General features: G+C 39.3%; 1 protein-coding gene across 6 annotated transcripts in view; it reads left to right on the top strand.

Moving 5' to 3' along the window:
• The window catches only part of PTPRM (protein tyrosine phosphatase, receptor type M), a 939,848-nt gene that overhangs the window by 541,566 nt on the left and 380,430 nt on the right, over positions 1–17,852 (top strand). For all 6 annotated transcript variants that reach the window (XM_019525569.1, XM_019525591.1, XM_019525577.1 and 3 more), the window contains exons 8-9: positions 11,340–11,648; positions 16,439–16,548. In XM_019525569.1, coding sequence (XP_019381114.1) covers positions 11,340–11,648; positions 16,439–16,548 — 419 coding nt within the window. The remainder of the gene's footprint in view (positions 1–11,339; positions 11,649–16,438; positions 16,549–17,852) is intronic.

Raw genomic sequence — 17,852 nt, 5'->3', positions numbered from 1 at the left:
CAGGACCAATGGATACAAACTATCTGGAAGGCCACTTCAGGCTCACTACTTGGTCTGGCTAATTATGCCTGCTGAGAAAAGTGTTCAGAACTAGCTGAGGTGTCGCTGTATGGCTCTGCGTGTGATATATAGATCTACCCTTCAGGATATCTCATCACTCCCATCTTCTTGTTGATGTATGTCTGATGCAAAAGAGGTACTTCTGGTGTATTTTTGCAATAGCCATTTTGAGTGTGCTGTTTTATAACTATTACTTCACTCAGCCTTCCTCATGGTAAGAGGAGATCCTCAGCACTGAAATAGGAGGGAAGGGCAAATATTTAATTTCTTCTAAACCTCCATGGCAAGAATGTTCGAATCAGCGTATCTTCTCCATAGATACGAAGAAGAAATGAAATGGTGGTCTTGTTTCCTTGCTGTCTCACTTAAATTTTGCTCTGGCAGGCAAGTGTTCATTTCCTATATCTGTGTTATGTAGCAGTTCACAATGATGGGATTAGTACACATTTTATAATATTCTCACAGATGCTAAATGATTTGCTCTGTCAAGGAGATGGGTATGTGACTTCAGCTGGTGAATCTGTTTTTTATTGTACTGTTGAAACACAGAAATAAACAAAAAATCAATTGCATCCTTTTAGATGTAGCATTGTTCTTAAAACACATGCCTGGGACTACTGATGAATAAATATGTCGTAGAAGTAAAGGACAGGATATACCATCTCGTGCCCATTCGTTCCAGATTTCACATTAGTAGTAATATGATGTGGAACAACTGTTATCTTTGTAACTACAGAAACTGAATAAGGGAGGACTGAGCGTTGAAGAGAAAAGGGATAAAACAGGTCAATTAGAGACATTGTCAAATTTTCCTCCTTACCTTGTGGGCAAATTAGTCTGAGAGCCAAATGCAGGAAAATGTGTTGTAACAAGGCTGACACTCCATTTCAGTTTGCTGATCACTTAAAATAAATTATTTAACCTCTCATAGGTAGGGCTTTAACTTATCAACACTGAGAACATCCACTTTACAGGGTCCCTGAGATTACATAGCAGCAACTCAATGAATGACTTGGTTCTGCAAACCCTTAGTCAGTCAGCTGAGTACTTTTGCAGGTAAGGGCTGTTCACAAGAATAAGGTTGGCAGAATTGAGCCCAATAAACTAGATACTTAGCTGCTGTAAAATCTCTCTTTCGGTTTACACCAGCTAAGATCTGGCCCACTGCTCTTTTCCCCAACTGTCTTCTTGGCTTCCTTGACAGATGAGAAGGGTGGAAAAAACCTATGTTACAGTATAAGAACTACATTATGTTTAAACAGGAAAGTTCTTTTCAGGATGCTTTGATGATGAACACATACTAGAATAATTGCATGTAAAAATCAAACCATCATATTTGAATGTGATCTTTCATTAAACCATTTGCCGAGATTTGTAAACTGCTCTAAACAGCATCTATTGCAACCATGGAAAGATTAGAAATAGTGAAATAAGAGGAGATGAACAGGAAAAACTTAAAACATTTAGTAAACGTGGAGGCTTATGTTTTTTAAATTCCTTTTCTTTGAAAACAAAAATGAATTTACAACTTCTGTAGTAAGTTGTACTCACAGGAGGCATAATAGGAGAGCATTTCCTTTTGGATGCTGTATGCATATTTGTGAGGTAAGAGGTTCAAGCTTCATTATTAGAAGTTAGAATGTTTTGTTTTGTTTTAATTTAGCTGGCTTAAATTTCTCTGAAGGGAAGACTGAAACTCTCATAGTCTCATCATCTTCTCTGATCATTTACATTGCCCACACTTCCACTGATCTCATTGAAATTACTGGCAGAATCCCATTGGCTTCCCAGGTTCAAGATGAGGACTTAAAGCATTCACTTGATTGTAAATGCCTGAGTAATCTCATATCTAAAGTTAAACATGTGCTTAAGTGCTGCATTGGATAAGGGCTGCAGTGATCATCAGTGTGTAAAGGATTAAGTATCTGGTTGTGTACAGCATATCATATCAGAATGCCTTACAGACACTCACAGGATTACGTTCAACATTGTTTGACAACCAAAGAAATATTCTCATTTCCATTTTATTGATAGAGAACTAAGGTACAGGGACTAAGTCTTTTCAGTACTGTAGCCTCATACCTGGGTCCATGGCCTGGCAGCAGAGCCACTTACCTTGGCCTGCCACTCTATGGTTAGTCACCCAGACTGGCCAAAGCTGTCCGGAAGCTGCCAACCTCCTCCCGCTCCCTGTCACCAGAGTGGCCGGCAAGGGTCAACTGACCCTCCACTTCCGACATATAAAACCCTGAGGCAGCACAGAAATGTCTGGGCATTTTGCATACATGGCATGGAGGTGAATGGGCAGTCCATTTCTCAGTGATGGTTCTGCAGATGAACTCCATGTAACTTGTACAGGGTCACTCAATGTGACCAGGAAAAAGCAAGTACTTTTGAGTGCTTTTCCAGGCTAAGTCAGAAGCGTAACTACCATACTTGCCTGCATACCAAACTCATCTTAGGGTACACGTCTTAAGTGGGGGAGCTGTTTTTTTGTCACTGGAGTATAAGTAGGCAGGTATTGTACTGTAATGGCTGCCCAGCTAGCTGCTGCTTGCCTCAAGCCTAATAAGCAAATCAGGTAGATCCTTGTGTTAACCCTCTCATAGTCAAAGCTGTTGGCTGAGCACTGAAGTTGGCTCATTGCAAGGGAGGAGCTGCATAAATTTTGTAGTACCTTGATGAGTCTTGTAGTATGTAAAGAACACTTTATTGTTAATGGGAACTTACATAAAGAATTATTTACAGTAAAGAAGTAACAGCCTTGATACTGCCATTGCAAGGTCTGGGCCTAGCCTTGTTGCTATCCTGCCACAACAGGAAGTCTGCCTCACTCAGACTTAGGATGCCATATTTCCTGGACATTGTTTCAAGGAGTACCACACAGTCAGCCATGACTCAGGAAAAACATTTTTCCCCCCTACTTTCTGCCTTCCAAAAACAAAGTGTTTGTCTTATTAAGGGTTATAGGTTGTAGCCATGTAAGTCTAAGGACATAGGCAGGCAAGGTTCTTTGGGTAAATCTGATATCTTTTATTAAACCAACTCAAATAGTTGGAAAAAATATTTTTTGCAAGCTTTCGGGTATAAATACCCTTCTTTGTAAGCTTTTGGGTATAAATACCTTAGCATGTGCAGTTGGTGTGTTCTTTTCCTGGATGGAATGAATAGAAAAGAGGCCAGAGGCTGGGCTGCATGCATGAAAACCAGTCAGTGAAGATGTAAATTGAGGAGCCAGTGGGTGAGAGACAGGCCGGGGGGAGAGGAAGGAATGTAGCTGGTAAGTAGTGGAGAGCTACCCGGGGAGTCAGATGTTAGGTGGGTTATAATGTGTTATAAATCCAATGTCTGTATTTAGTTCATGATTTTTTGCATCCAGTAGGCTGACTAAGTGAAGTTCATAGGCTCGTCTGTGAAAGGTTTTTTGAGGATTAGAATTGAGAGATTGGAGAGAGAGTAGTTTTCTTGTGAGAAATGTACCCCCACAGGTAATTGGGTATTCTCATCTTTGATAGATTTTCAGTTTGCATTCATTCTGGTACAGAGTTGTTGTTTGGTCTCTCCTGTATATTTTCCATCAGGACATTTGGTGCACTGGATGAGATATATTACATTTTTGGAGGTGCAGCTGGAAGAGCCAGGAATGCTGATGGTTCTGTTGTGGGGTGTAGTAATTGTGGGGGGTGGGGTGGAGATGTATTCACAGGTTTTACATTTCTTATCTGATCTGGCATGGCCTGGGTCCGTTTGGTGTGTTTTGGGCTGTAGGAAGTTTGCTTCTGGTGACAAGGTTAGCTAGGTTCAGTGCTTGTTTGAGGGCTAAGGTGGGCGGTTCTGGAAAGATTTCCTAAGAATTGGGTCTTCGTCTAGTATGGGTTGCAATTGTTTGAGGATTTTCTATATAGGCTCCAGGGAGGGGTGATATGATCCAGTGTGCAATTCATGGGGATTTTCCTTCTGTACTGAAGCAATTCTTCACATGGTATCAATCTCTCTGGAGGAGTGTCCTTGTTGACTGAAAGCCTTTTTGAGGTTTGTGAGGTGATGATGACAGGTGTTCTCCCCAGTGCAAATTCAGTGGCATCTGCGGGTTTGGCTGTATAGTGCAGTTTTCATTATGTGTTTAGGGTGATTGCTCGTTCCTTGCAGATATGTATGTTGGTCCGTGGGTTTCTTGTATATCATGGTCTGTATTTTGCCATTCTGGATAGTGATCATTGTGTCTAAAAAAGGAGATGTTGGTGCTGTCTTATTTAGGGACATGTGATATGCGAGAAAGTACAGTGACATGTAAACCTTACATAAATGTCACTCAAAATGGTGGCAAGGAAAAAGCAGGGCAGTAAGCAGAGTCAGCATTCATTGTGGGTTCCAGAGTTGTGCCAGTGCAGCGGCTCTGGCAGCAACACCAAGAGGCCATGACACCATTACCAGAAGCAAGCGATTTGGCCTGTAAGAAGCTCCACAGTCTGGATCCAGCTGCTGGGCCAAAGAAATCAGACAGCCCTAATGTGAGGGATAAAGGCATACCTTTAGAAAGAGTCTGAGCAATAGTAAGGATACTTTTAAAAACATACAATTTTGTTTTATATAGTTTAAAAGAATTTACAAAATTGAAAAGGGCCTATCTTGTGTATTTGGCACTCTTGACAACTATTAAAAATACAAATCCAAGCCATTACTCCACTCTTAACACCCTCACAACACCACTCGACATCCTTTGAGCCTCAATTTAATGAAGCATTTTAAGAATTATTTACTATCTGGAATATCAAATCATTCTATTAGCATTTAGCTGTTGTTTTGCTGACCTTTCTAGAGATCTGTTGTCTGATGCATCTAATTCTAACTATTCTTTACTTCCCCTGGAAAACTAACAAATGCCAGTTTAGAAATTAAGTTTATTGAAAGAGTTTAATTACATGGATATTTTATTTGGACAAAACATATACTACATTTTTTTTGTTTGCATTCGTTTTCAAATGTCATCTCTTGAAGAAGTGTTTTAGACTCCCTTTGGTTCCTATTTGATTCAGGACACATATGTATTCTTGAAACAAATGTATATAAAAATGAGTTGTGTGAAGCGACCATACTATTTTCTTTTTTGGTCTTTTATTTGTTCATTATTCATTAGGTCTCTAGCCAGAGCCCACTGAATGCAAGTTTTTTCCATATAGGCTTCTACAGGCCACAGTGAGACACAAAAGAGGAATCTTGAACGTGAGCTTTAATTCTCAACTCAAGTTTTTGATTATCAATGACAGGATCCTAAAATTACACCTAAATGTCTTTCTCAGATTCTGAAATTGAGTTTCTGAAAAAGCATTGTAGTTGTAATAAGAGGTAAAGTGCAAAAATCCAGAGGAATGAGCTGTGAATTGAACCTGCAGTAGAAATTGATCCTATCAGTCAGTTTCTGCACCATATTCTCGGGAAAGCACAGCTGAATGTAGAAGAAGCCAGGATCACTGATTAAATGGGATGCTAAAGTGCCAGGGGCTAGAACTGGGCTTGCTGGTCCCTGAGGTCAGAGCTGCAACTGTCAGCCTTCACTGCTTGATACCCAGCTAAAACTGGCAGAAAGAGAGCAGCATGAAAAATGCTGCAGGCACCATCAGGGGAATTGGTAAGAACTACCTGACTAAGTTTCAGGCATGACAGACATTACATTCCTCAGGGAAGAAATCCTACTCTCTTATCATGAGTCAGTGGGCCCATATTGTCCCAGTTTGCCTCATGATTCATGTCAATGGGGTCTATCATCGTAGCCAGAATACTGAGGGGCAATAAAACGTCAGTTTATCCAGAGAGCTGCAGTGTAAATAGTAGGGTCTAGCATTTTACCAAGTAAGGAGAAAACAAATGTTTAACAATTAGTTGTAGTCTGCTAGTCGTGAAAATATAATTAATTACCCTATTAGCTAACCCTATGAGATTTGTATGTTGCATATAAAATGATAGCGATGGCATTCATGCCTTATTTTGGCAGTACTGTATTTGTCTTCTGGTCTGGGAAAAGTGGTTTGAATGGTGATTAGCACTGTGTGAAATTACACTTTTCTACTTACAAAGTTATCACTTAATTTATACAACATACTGCAGTTTTAGGACAATGGTCTTCCAGTGCTGCAGGGATAATCAATACTGTTCTAAAGGGCACAAAAGCAAATTTAACTATAAAATGTTTAGTTCATACTGTTTCACTTCATTTAAAGTTGGGAAGTGATCAATCAGAAAGTGATGAAAAAAATACCAAAGAATGCTAAAACAACAGGGGTAAATCTAAGGGAGGGGTGCAGTTAATGTTAATGCCCCTCTCTCAGTTTATTAAATATAATGTTTCACTATTCAGACTATCCTTTCTTTTGCAATATTGCTGCCTATTAACCATTCCTGGTAATGTCTCTTTTATTTTACAACACTGAAGACTGTCTTTAGCTCTAGCTAAAAACCTTAACTCAGGTGTAGTAAAATTAAGTCAGGTGTAGGCTTGACTGAAGTGAAGCATTGGAGGAACACTTAAGAGGGCTAGACTTTGTTTTACAAATTGGAATGAGATTGCTACATTTAAATATAATGACTACAGGACAAATGAAATGATATTGTTTGACCATTTTTTGCCTAGCTTGTTGCATTTTCTAAACTTAATATAGAATCTAGCAAAGTAGTGCAGATTCTAATAAAGGTACATGTGTTTTATCTTTGACCTTAAACTGAATGTTATAGTTCTAGGCTTCTAGCACATTAGTCAAGTTTCTAGTTGCTCCTTAACTGAAAAAATGTGTTAAGTTATATGTGATGATGCACCATACCACCTGCACTCCTCTTTTCAAAATCCTAGATCCATCCATGTGTAGCAGGCTTGCCTTTTGGAGCTTGGGTTGAGTCCCAGGCCTGAAATTTTGCTGTTTTGATTGGTGGTGTCCATCCCCCAATCAAGAGGCAGCAAGAGGAGTTCAGTAATGCCCCTTTCCTGAGGGGACGGGGAGAGGAGTGTCGTGTCCCCCCTCCCCCATGGACCTGATTGAAGACTGCAACACTCAGGTCCGGAAGACTTCAGGGGTGGAGCCCTGGAGCATATAAAAGGAGCTTCATGCCCAGCATGAGAGGAACACATTTGGAAGAGAGAAGGGCAGAGCTTAGAAGAGCTGAGGAGAGCTGCTCAGCAGGGCGAAGCAGTAGCCCAGAAGCGCCCCTGAAGTCTTCCATCAGTGGGGGAACGGCAGACGGCTCCAGCAGCTAGGCTCTTGGTGTGCAGCATGGCACATGGTGTCCAGACCCTGGGAGCTGTGTGAGACAGCTCAGGTCTGCAACCTCTGGCATGCGGCCAGAGACACGGTGCACAGGACGGTGCATGGAGCAGGACCTTTGGAGCGCTTGGGCGGCTCAGCTCCTCAACCCCCAGAACAAGGCTGGGAGCTCGGTGCAGGAGGTGCTATATGGACGGTCTTGGAGCAGACCCAGCCTGGTGCTGCACGAGGCAGCCCAGGCCTCTGATCCACAGCAAAAGGTTGACTCCAGAAAGCCAGATGTTGAGCGGGCTGCTGAGCCTGCCAGAGACCCCAGAAGCCCTACATAGCGGAGCCCTGTTCCAGGGGACAGTGACCTCCCCCCCCTGAAGCCCACTGCAGGCGAGAGAGCAGCCTGGCACAGAGGACGGGGACCCTCCTCCGGGCCTGGGAGCCGTGAGTTTCAGGGAAAAGAAGATTCCCGCAGGGGAGGGGAGTCCCCCTCCTGGTTAGTTAAGGGCTCCTGAAAGTGAAGGTCCCACTGAGAGGGCCCCCCTAAAGTTACCAGCTTCTTTGTAGGGCTTGGGAAAAGCCCAAGGGCATTGGGGTTTCTCCTCAGGATTGAGTTTATCTTTGGAGTTTACCTGTTTCAGATCAGATACTTACTTGTGACTTACCTATATCTGGAGCACTGGTATAAGGTTTTATGTCATTTACCCAGAGGGTATTGTTTATCTTACTGATTTAGATATCTTATAAATATATATATACATTGTACATATGTTTATATCCATGTTCCTTTCCCTTGTGATAAGTTAATGTAAATAAATTTGTATATAGTTAAGTCCCCTGACTGTCCTGGCCTGGTTATATAGGGATGGAGGGAAACCAAGCAGTCTGCAGTTCCTGCCTCACAGCACACCTGCCAGCTATCAATCCCCTTCAATTGGAGAAGGGGAGTATATACCCAAGTTACCTGGGCTACACATGTAAAACAAGATAAAATCTTAGCCCAGAACTCATAACATCATTGTTCTTGAGTTATTGGACAGGCACACAGCAGTATAAGTACTCTACATTTCTTTCACTTCCTAGATATCCTCAGGGGGAAGTAAATGAGCTTCTACATTATGTTGAGAGTAATGTACTACATTTAAACTGTGTGAATTAAATTGGTATTTTAAGGTATAAAGAGTGAGTTAGATATTTCCATGTTTGGAAGGTATAAAGAAAAAGACACTAACACTTACCTTTTGGTCAGACAGAGGTTGGTTTGTGGTCCTTTTGTTAGACTGTTGTCTTTACCTATTGTCATAGACCACATTTTAAGTTATAATATAGACTAAAAATTAGCATGACTTACTGGGCATAACACAAATCAGAACCAACGCATAGCCTTTTTTGCAGTTCAGAAGTTCAAATAAACATTTTTCTCCATTTTTTTTATGTCTACCATGTGCACAAATAGGTTCCAACCAGAATTTGCAAAATAAATTCTTCTGCCATCATTAGGTTTGGGGGGAGGGGAAGGGGGTAGTTGAAGAGTAAATAGAAAGACTTTAAAAAGAGAAAATTTGGGAAACAAAATAACATAACAGACTCATGGGTTTGGGGGCAGGGGGATTCCCTTTAGCAATAGCCAGCTGGCTTTTTTTTCAGTCTAGAGATTGCCCTTTATTGGTGACCCTTGACTACCAGGTTATCCAGAGCAACAGATCGGTGAGGATACCTGAACAGCAAGGACCCTATACAAGATCTTGTTTTTATCTTTTCTTCCTTGTCCCAGCCGATTTCTCCCAGCATCTCCCTCCTATGCTCTCTCTTGAATTTTCACCTGATTGTTAGACTGCACCATAGCATGGCACTACCATGATGGAGTGAGGGGTCTCATTTAGATCTGGTCAGCTTTTGAATGAAGAGTAAAAGAAAGTAATCTGATCAAACCTACATAAGTGATGTCCTGAACTGATAAAGCAAGTCAGAGTCCATAGTAATCAATGTCATGGCTGACTTATCAGCCTATATCATCTGTCCATTAATGATTGCCTACCTTATATCTTAAAATCATCAACCAAGGCTGAGTTTCCCCACCTTTTACTATCATATTTCTAGTCCCACCTGGTGTCTGTCTGTCTCCTCAAAATCAGGTAAAGAAACCATCATTCTCAGAGTAATTTACTAAAGCTTCATCAATAATACTAACCTTTTCTTTTCCACAGAGGAGGAGTGCTTGGTAGAATAAGTAAATTAATGAGAGAAAGAATGTTCTCTCTCTAGCAAAAGGACTTTATAAGCTTTGATTTAGTTTATTTTATACAACCTTTTTATTTCAGTTTCGAAAAGCTTTGGGGGTTTTTTTGGTTTTTTTTCTTGTATGTTTCCTAATCTGTATATTTCTTAACTTTGGTATGAAATTTCTGGTGTACCTGCCATAGAACTTAGTGGACCAAGGTTTCTGTACTCAAAATCTCAAGCCTTAATGTACAGTAATAGTGTCATTACACCTTTAATGCGCTGGGCCTATTGATTCCATTGCAAATAATGCAGCAGTTTCAAAGTACCAGATGAAAGGCTATTCTTACAGTATTCCCAGAAAAAACCTGAATCATGAATTGCTGGAAACTGAGATAGAAATCAAGAAAAAAGCACCAGTATTCATGAGATTTCTGCTTGAATTATGTAGATATAGACATTTAGGGAAACGTTCAAACTTTGGTAGTTTTGTATCTTTTGAGATTTACCTTTCTTCTCTTAAATTGTGGTAAGATACAAAACTTGCATCCAATGATCAAGATTGATTTAGTGAGTTGCGTTGCTCCAACTGAATTAATCTAACCAAGAATGTGGCTCACTCAGTCCAGTCACAAAGGTTGTTGACGGGGGGGAGAATAACACTTTTCCAGAAGAGGAATTGTGTCAATTTGACCTGGTCTAGCTCACATTCTTCAGCAGGGCTTGTTGGTGCTTTTATCTAATAGCTGATTCAGTCAACTATTAAAGTGCCAAAAAGCCCTGTTGAAGCATGTGAACAATAGAGACCCTGGGTGAATCAGCTCAAACTGACATGATACCTCTTCTGGGCATGTTCACTGCAAGGGTGTACCAAGCTGAAAGTAAAGTGCTGTTGGAGGGGGGGCGCAAAACGGAGAACTTCATTGTTGAGTTAATTTAACACTGGCATCTGGCCATAAACAGGCAAATGCAGTATGGAGTCTAGATTGAAAAATATATATATTTTGTAAAGCTGATCAACACTGTGCGATTCCACAACAATTAATACAAGAATAGTTAAAGGATCTAAAGCAAAAACAAAAATCATTAAAGCTTTTCTTTGTAGGCTGGAACAGAGAACACATAATTCCTTAACACCTTTTCTTCAAGGAGTTAAGATGAAGATGAGTAATATCTTTGAACAAATATTGTAAGCATGCTGGGATTTTAGTAAAAAGTAAAAGTGATGAAGTCTGGTGGAAAGTGCTTAGAACACTGTTGGTAAAGACATGTTGATTAATAAACATGAGAGAGGGGAGATGCATATTAATTTGTTTATGTATAAGAAATTTCTAGCTCATTAAAACTCTTCTAAGCATTTAACTAGTGAAGCAATAGATAAAATCAGACATTGTCTTTAATCTTGTTGAGGGCTCCTCTACAAAAAAAAATCCAGTTTATTGCTAAATATGTATAATAGCTCTACTAATGAGAATGTTTTGAATACGTAGATAATTCACTAAAAATGTAGGACATATGCCATCTCAGCAATAGTACAGAGCTATGGTTGAAACTTGGGTTCAGTTTCTTATTGTAGTCTCGCTGTTACCCAGGCCAGAAGGAATGAAAGGAGTTTCACTTTCATCAGAAGCAGGTTTTGGTCAATTAAGTAGCATTTAATCTTCCTCTAATTTCTGTATAGCTGTGGTATGATAGTGTCAAATGAATATGTGTACAACTTGTCATTAATGTATAATATGCAAAGATTGTATATGGTTACTTTTAAGATTTTAATGTGTGTAAAAATTAGATAAAATTATTTGGGTATGTTTACAGATCCCATGCGTGGACCACGGAAACTAGAAGTTGTGGAAATCAAATCTCGTCAAATCACTATTCGTTGGGAGCCATTTGGATACAACGTAACACGTTGCCATCGATACAACCTCACAGTCCACTACCGCTATCAAGCTGGAGGACAAGAGCAAGTCAGAGAGGAAGTTAGTTGGGATACGGAAAGCTCACACCCTCAGCACACAATTACTAATCTGTCACCGTACACAAATGTTAGCATAAAACTCGTACTGATGAACCCTGAAGGTCGAAAAGAAAGTCAAGAACTTGTAGTACAAACTGATGAAGATGGTGAGTTTTTGCATTTACTTCCTTCAGCAAATGTATTGAAAAAAATACTAATTTAAAAAAAGGTGTGTATATATTTACAGATATGCATACCGTCACGCACACTCTGAAATTGAGGTGTACTGTAGAAAAAAGTGGAGAGGAAATAAAAGACTGAAGCAGAAAAAATTTAAATGCATTTGCAATTTTGTGTGAAGTTGCATTAATCAAACATGCAAATTACCAGACGGTCATCTAACAGGGTTATTACTTGTGCAGGTCCCAATACTGATTTCATTAAAGCCAGTAGCAGAATTTCTATTGACTTAATCAATTTTAAAGCTAGAAAGGGAATCTTATAAGCACGTGGTCTGACCTTCTGCATAACAGATAGTAGTTCTTGCATCAAGTCCATTACACTACTTGGGTTATAACATATGTTTTAGAAGGAAACATTCAGGGTCTATTCAGAGACTTCAAGAGTTAGAGCATATACAAAATCCCCTCCTCACAAGTTCCTATGGTTAATCAAGTGTCCCAGTAATAATCTCATCCGCAAATGTGCTGAGGTAATGCTACCTCCAATATTCCTACTTGATTACCCTTCATATGGATCAAAGGATTGCACTACAGCCCTCTTAACGACAATGTCAACCCAGGAGATTATGCTGTTTTGTGACCAGGCTTCATACCACCTTTGCAGTACTCCAGAATACATTCCTTTACCCAGTTCATGCAACTGAACTTCATTCATGGATGCTTGGCTTTGCTTTTGGCTATACCAGATCACTTTGTAAACCAAAATGGTTTCCAACTCCCCTAGTTTCTTTAACTGAACACTTTGCCACTGTCAATTTGTATTTTCTTCCAAATCATGTCAGTTATTGTATTTGGCCAACAATAAATCAAATCACCAGACGATTCTACAGTAAACAAACATTACATGGTGAATCCACATTTACAATATATATTTGTAGATCTGTCAGTTAGCTATAGTTTTATCCCTTCACTATATGCTGTATTGGTTTTGTATGGTACTATTTTTTTTATCAGAATGTCATATAGCACCAAGTCAAATGTCTAATAGAATCCTAAATATATTAACACAAATTAATCACCTTTATCAGCAAAACTGTAATCTCACAAAAATAAGTTTGGTAAAACCTAGTTCCATAATATTGTATTGTCCAGAATTAATTTTGCTGCTATCCTTTAATTTTTTACTAATTTGTGTTCCATATTAGCCTTTCCATGATTTTTCCTAGTACTGTATTAATGTCAAGCTAATCAGTTTGGTTATTTCATGTATCCCTTTTTTATAACTGGAATAATGTTTGCTTTTTACCAGTCTTCTTGAACTTCCCCAATAGTTTAAGACTTGTTAAAATCACCACTGAAGATCTGACGGCTTCTCAGATCGTTCTTTTAATACTCTTGGTGTAGAAAGTTCTGTAAGAGTAGGATCATGATTCTGTGACTCTTTCCATTGTAGTACATTTTTTAAATAAGGCATATTATCATTTCTCATATACCCTTCTAATGAATAACTTGCCTTTTTAACAGTGAAATTCAAAAAGACTTTCTTTTGGTCAATCAAGCATTCACAATAGAAAAGGCCTTCTCATATTTCTCAAGAGAATCTGGCAGTTCAGGGATGAATAATCCTTCCTTCCTGACGTGAAGCTCTGTTCCTGTATAGTCAGGATCACTGGACACTTGTATGAAAAAAGAAACTACATATATTTCTAAATATTGCCAAATTTTCCCTGTCAGAAATAGAAAAAAAAATTGAAACCCAGAGCTTTCAAAAACAAATTAAAGTTATATGTCAATAAAATGTCATTGCTTGTGTTGTTCAGGATAATTGCTAAAACTTACAAACCAAAATAAATCTTACAAAACAAGCCACCCATACTAATTCGTTAAATAAAAGACTCCCCGAATACTTTGCTTGTATTGAATACTGCATGCATTGGAAAGGCCAAGAACCAGAAAAGATACAAGAGTTTACCTTCTTGTTTTTAATGTACAGCTGTCAACTTATTTAACAGTATATATTGGCCCAGATCCTTTAACTTCTAATCCTACAATGAAAAATGGGACATTGGATCTATAGTAATTCCAAGAACATGCATTATGCTCTCATTCTTGCTTTCTCTCTCTCTCTCTCCCTCTCTCTCTCTTTCTCTCTCCTGCTCCTATACTGAAAAATTTGGAGGTTGAGTCTATAGTAATTCCAAGAACATGCATTACACACATACTAACTGTGAACTACAGAGGCCACATCTACATGAAACAGTGACTGTGCAGTTGTTACTGCACCATCATTTACTACTTGCATACCCAAGTATTAAATGACTGTGCAGTAAGTGGTGTTACTGTGCAGTAGCATTCTTGCATGGCCTCGTAGTGATGATGACTGTGCAGTAGCTTACTACTGCGCAGTAGCATCGCATCACAGTTTGTACCCCGTGACACTGCTGTACATTAGTAACAAGCTTCTGCGCAGTAAGCATCTTGTGCAGACATGACCAAAGATGTATAAAAAATGAAGCATGTTTTTGGAATTACTATAAACCCAACTTCCAAATTTTTTGGTGTACAGGTAGAAGTTAGCCTTGTAGGATCTGGGCCATTATGTACTGTTTATATATATAAACTGTGAACTACAGAGGTCATTAAATTTAACCTTTTTATCTTTTAGTTAATTTTTTTTTAAGCAGTCATTTTTACATGATGTCCTTTAACCACTTGACATGGGTGCATCATCCTTTGCTCCAGTATTGCAGCGCATTCATGGAAGAGGAGGTGTGGAAATAGGGTTTGCAACTGCACTGCTTTTATATTGTATTATGTGACTAAATACAGACAGTCAAGACCAAGCCTGAATCAGTCCAGTCTTTGCAGGTTAGTCTAAGCAGCACAAATTAAATTGAAACAGAAGTGAACAGACATTTACCTTTGATTCAGGAAGTGCAGCCACATGCCTGCCTACAGTGGCTCAGGTCAGAAGAAAGGGGGGAGCTAGACTATGGTTCTGTGGCTGTGTTCACTTCCTTTTCCTGCTGTCCCTGAAGTTTCTGGGATTTGCAGTGCAGAATTACAGCAGCAGGACTCTTCAGGGTTGTTCCTCACTTCCTCTTCTTGCTTCCAGGTGCCCCTGGGATTTGTAGTCCACAATTGCAGCCAGCAGTAAGTTTGAATGGGGGAAGGGGTGTTTAACCCCCCTCCCTGGCCCTAGACCCCAGCCAGAAGTTTCATAAACTGGTTTGACCCTAATCAGTTAAGTCTGATACTGCATTCAACCAGGTGTATTTTAAACCAGTTTCAGCCGTTTTGAAACTGGTTAATGTGCACTGAACTTCTGTTCAGTTACAGGTTTAAACCAATTTCTGATCACTTATGCCAATTTATGTGTTACTTCTGTCCCTAGCCTGTAAGTTGATTTTCCAAGATACTTTAACATGCACCTGTGTGTTGGAGCAAGTTTATACCCTGTAAAAGTAGGACTCTGCCACTGCCTGTTATTCATTTCATTGAATTGGAGCTGGGAGCAAATTATTCTGCTAGTCCAACTCTTCATGGAGGACTCCTTCCTATGGTCTGTTTTTAACCTAATTCAGTTTTAAATGGCCCAAAGGAAGTGCCTTTTTCCACGCTTGAGAAAATATTCCATTGTTTAATATAATTTATTAAGTCAATGATGTTTCCTTTTTTTTTCTTTAATTATATTACTGTTATCTTCCTAAAGCATAATGTCTTCTTCTTTTGGGTAACCCTTTTGTACCTTTCTAGATAGTTATTGTTTTTACTTGGTGAGAGCTTAGCCAAGCTACTATTAAGTTCAAGGTCTGTCTGTGGTATAAACTGATGTGCACAGACCTTGTGAGCACCTCTCTGCTCCGAATATTGCATTTTAGGGTTATGCTAAAACATTCTATGTATTTTATGAAGCATTTTATGGGGGAAGAAAAGCCAGCAGTTGCAAAGCTTGGGAGGAGACTGTAGTGAAGGCCTGACAGCATCTTTCTACCAGAATCTTCTGATAAAACTGACTTTTTAGTCCCAGTAGTCTCCTATAATAAAAGACTTGAAGAAAGGCAATCAGATATTTGGATTGTCATCATCACCATTTCACTGTTAAGCTTCTGTCCTAATATCAGCCAACATCACTGATCTATGCCAAGTATGACCCTCTATTCCTAGTACAGGTTAATCATAGTATCTGAAACTTCAGTACTGTTATGCATGTCATATACAAGTTTTCAATATATTTCTAATTAATAGGAGACATTAATGACTGAAGAAGTATTGATACTGGACTTATCAGCAAGAAGTTGTCTTCAAGACACTAGACTTAAATGTTAAAAAGTCAAATTCTCCACCTTTTTCATCAATGACATTTTACTGAGGAGCACTACTTATTTGTTTTAGACTTCACTGTACTGCAGGTGGCATATATGCTTATCCTTTTTCCTTTATAATACTGTACATTTAAAGAAGAAAATCGCATAGAGCAATCCTGTGTTTGTCATTCTATGGGGAAGAGATAAAATGTGTAATTTCCTAACAGATGTATAATGTATTATACACCCATTTTATCTGGGAGAAAGAGAGAAGAGAAAAGGATGATATTAAGTCTGTTTAAAAATTTGCCAAAGACTGATTATACCTGCAGAATATAAGTATTATATCTCAACAGGGGACTGAAATTTGATGGACTGTTAGCAGTCCTAGAAGATGTTAATGCTAGGTTAAACCTCTCTATACATTACTTTTCCTAAACCATACATTTTTCTTTTTCCTCCCATTAGTCCCAAGTGCTGTACCACTTGAATCAATCCAAGGAAACACCTTTGAAGAGAAGATCTTTCTTCAATGGAGAGAGCCAGTGCAAACATACGGTGTGATCACTTTGTATGAGGTACATTGCCTTTTCATCTAGAGCTTTGATTTTAAAAAAGTGATGGCTTAAAAATATCTGTATATTTCATAGAGTAATTAGAGTACTTGCATATTAGATTGTTTGGATTGAGGTACACAATAAGATACTGTGCTTCAGTAAATACAGCAGTGGATTGTAAATTAAGCAATAAATGTGCTCCAGCACTTGGCACTTCTCCTTTCTAGGCCTCTGTTTCCATTCCCCCTTTCCTTTTCTGTATTGGGAGCTTTGATTTTAAGTAAGGGCACACCAATAGAGATTTTTGGGGCCAATACAAACAGCGGATTTTTAAGGAGGCATATTGGCCAATACCAATCCAATTTCCGAAGCTTGAAGAGCTGCATCCAGCTGGTAAGTCTGGTGTGGTGGGAGGGATGTGGGGGGCAGATCAAGGCTCCTGCAGTGAGGGAAGGAATGGGGCTGGGGCTGTGGCAGGTGCTGACCAGATGGGGCGGGGCGGGGTGCGGGACAGAGCCACAAGTGGCTCATCTGGGGGGCACAGGGTGTGGCTCATTGGGAAGCATGGCAAGGGAGGGGGGCAGCTCCCACCACTGTGTGGGGCACATCCAGTGCTCATCTGATGGCTCTCACTGCTGCTATCACTGCTTATCCAGCAGGGCATGTGCCACCAGATCTGCCTAGCCAGGAAGAGCCCGCCTCCAGCCTGGCCTCCCTGCCCTGCCCTGCCCCTGCAATATTAAAAAAAGTACATGATTGGCTTAAGAGCATTAAAAAAGAAAATGATGAGTTTTGTCTTAAAATGCCATTTAAAAAAAACGTCAATTAGAACACAAGTTAATGAAAAATAAATCTACTGTAGAAGAAAATTGCTACAAACCAGTTTTCAATATAAGCAAAACCACAGCTGTTAAACCTGGGTGATATATTGTTCTGTCTAGTAATGCACATCAAATATTTGAATGATAGCAAAGCAGATCTCAGTAAAATGTTTAAAAAATAGGAGAGAGAACACAGTAGTGATAGTCGTCATGACATTTATAGGAGACTCATTTCAGTAAGCCTATTGTAATCGAAACAAGCAGGTGCAATTTAAAAAAAATAATCTGGCATTTTTTTAATGCAAATTCAACAAAATTACATGTTGTTAGGTTTCTAAAAGTTGCTGCTTCTCCTCATCTGGAACCTTTGCTTGAATACCTTTCAGAAAATCTGACAAAAGACCACACAGATTAAGCTGTCAGACTGTAATCACAGGTAAACCTCTTACCTGACCTTACTACTAAATTAGTATTGAAATGCTAAAAAAAAAAAAAAAAAAAAAA

Source organism: Gavialis gangeticus, unplaced genomic scaffold (genome assembly GCF_001723915.1).
Source record: "Gavialis gangeticus isolate Ggan-Ray unplaced genomic scaffold, GavGan_comp1, whole genome shotgun sequence".
NCBI lineage: Eukaryota > Metazoa > Chordata > Crocodylia > Gavialidae > Gavialis > Gavialis gangeticus.
Note: the sequence above shows the minus strand (reverse complement) of the source record. Positions and strands in the feature narration are given on the sequence as shown.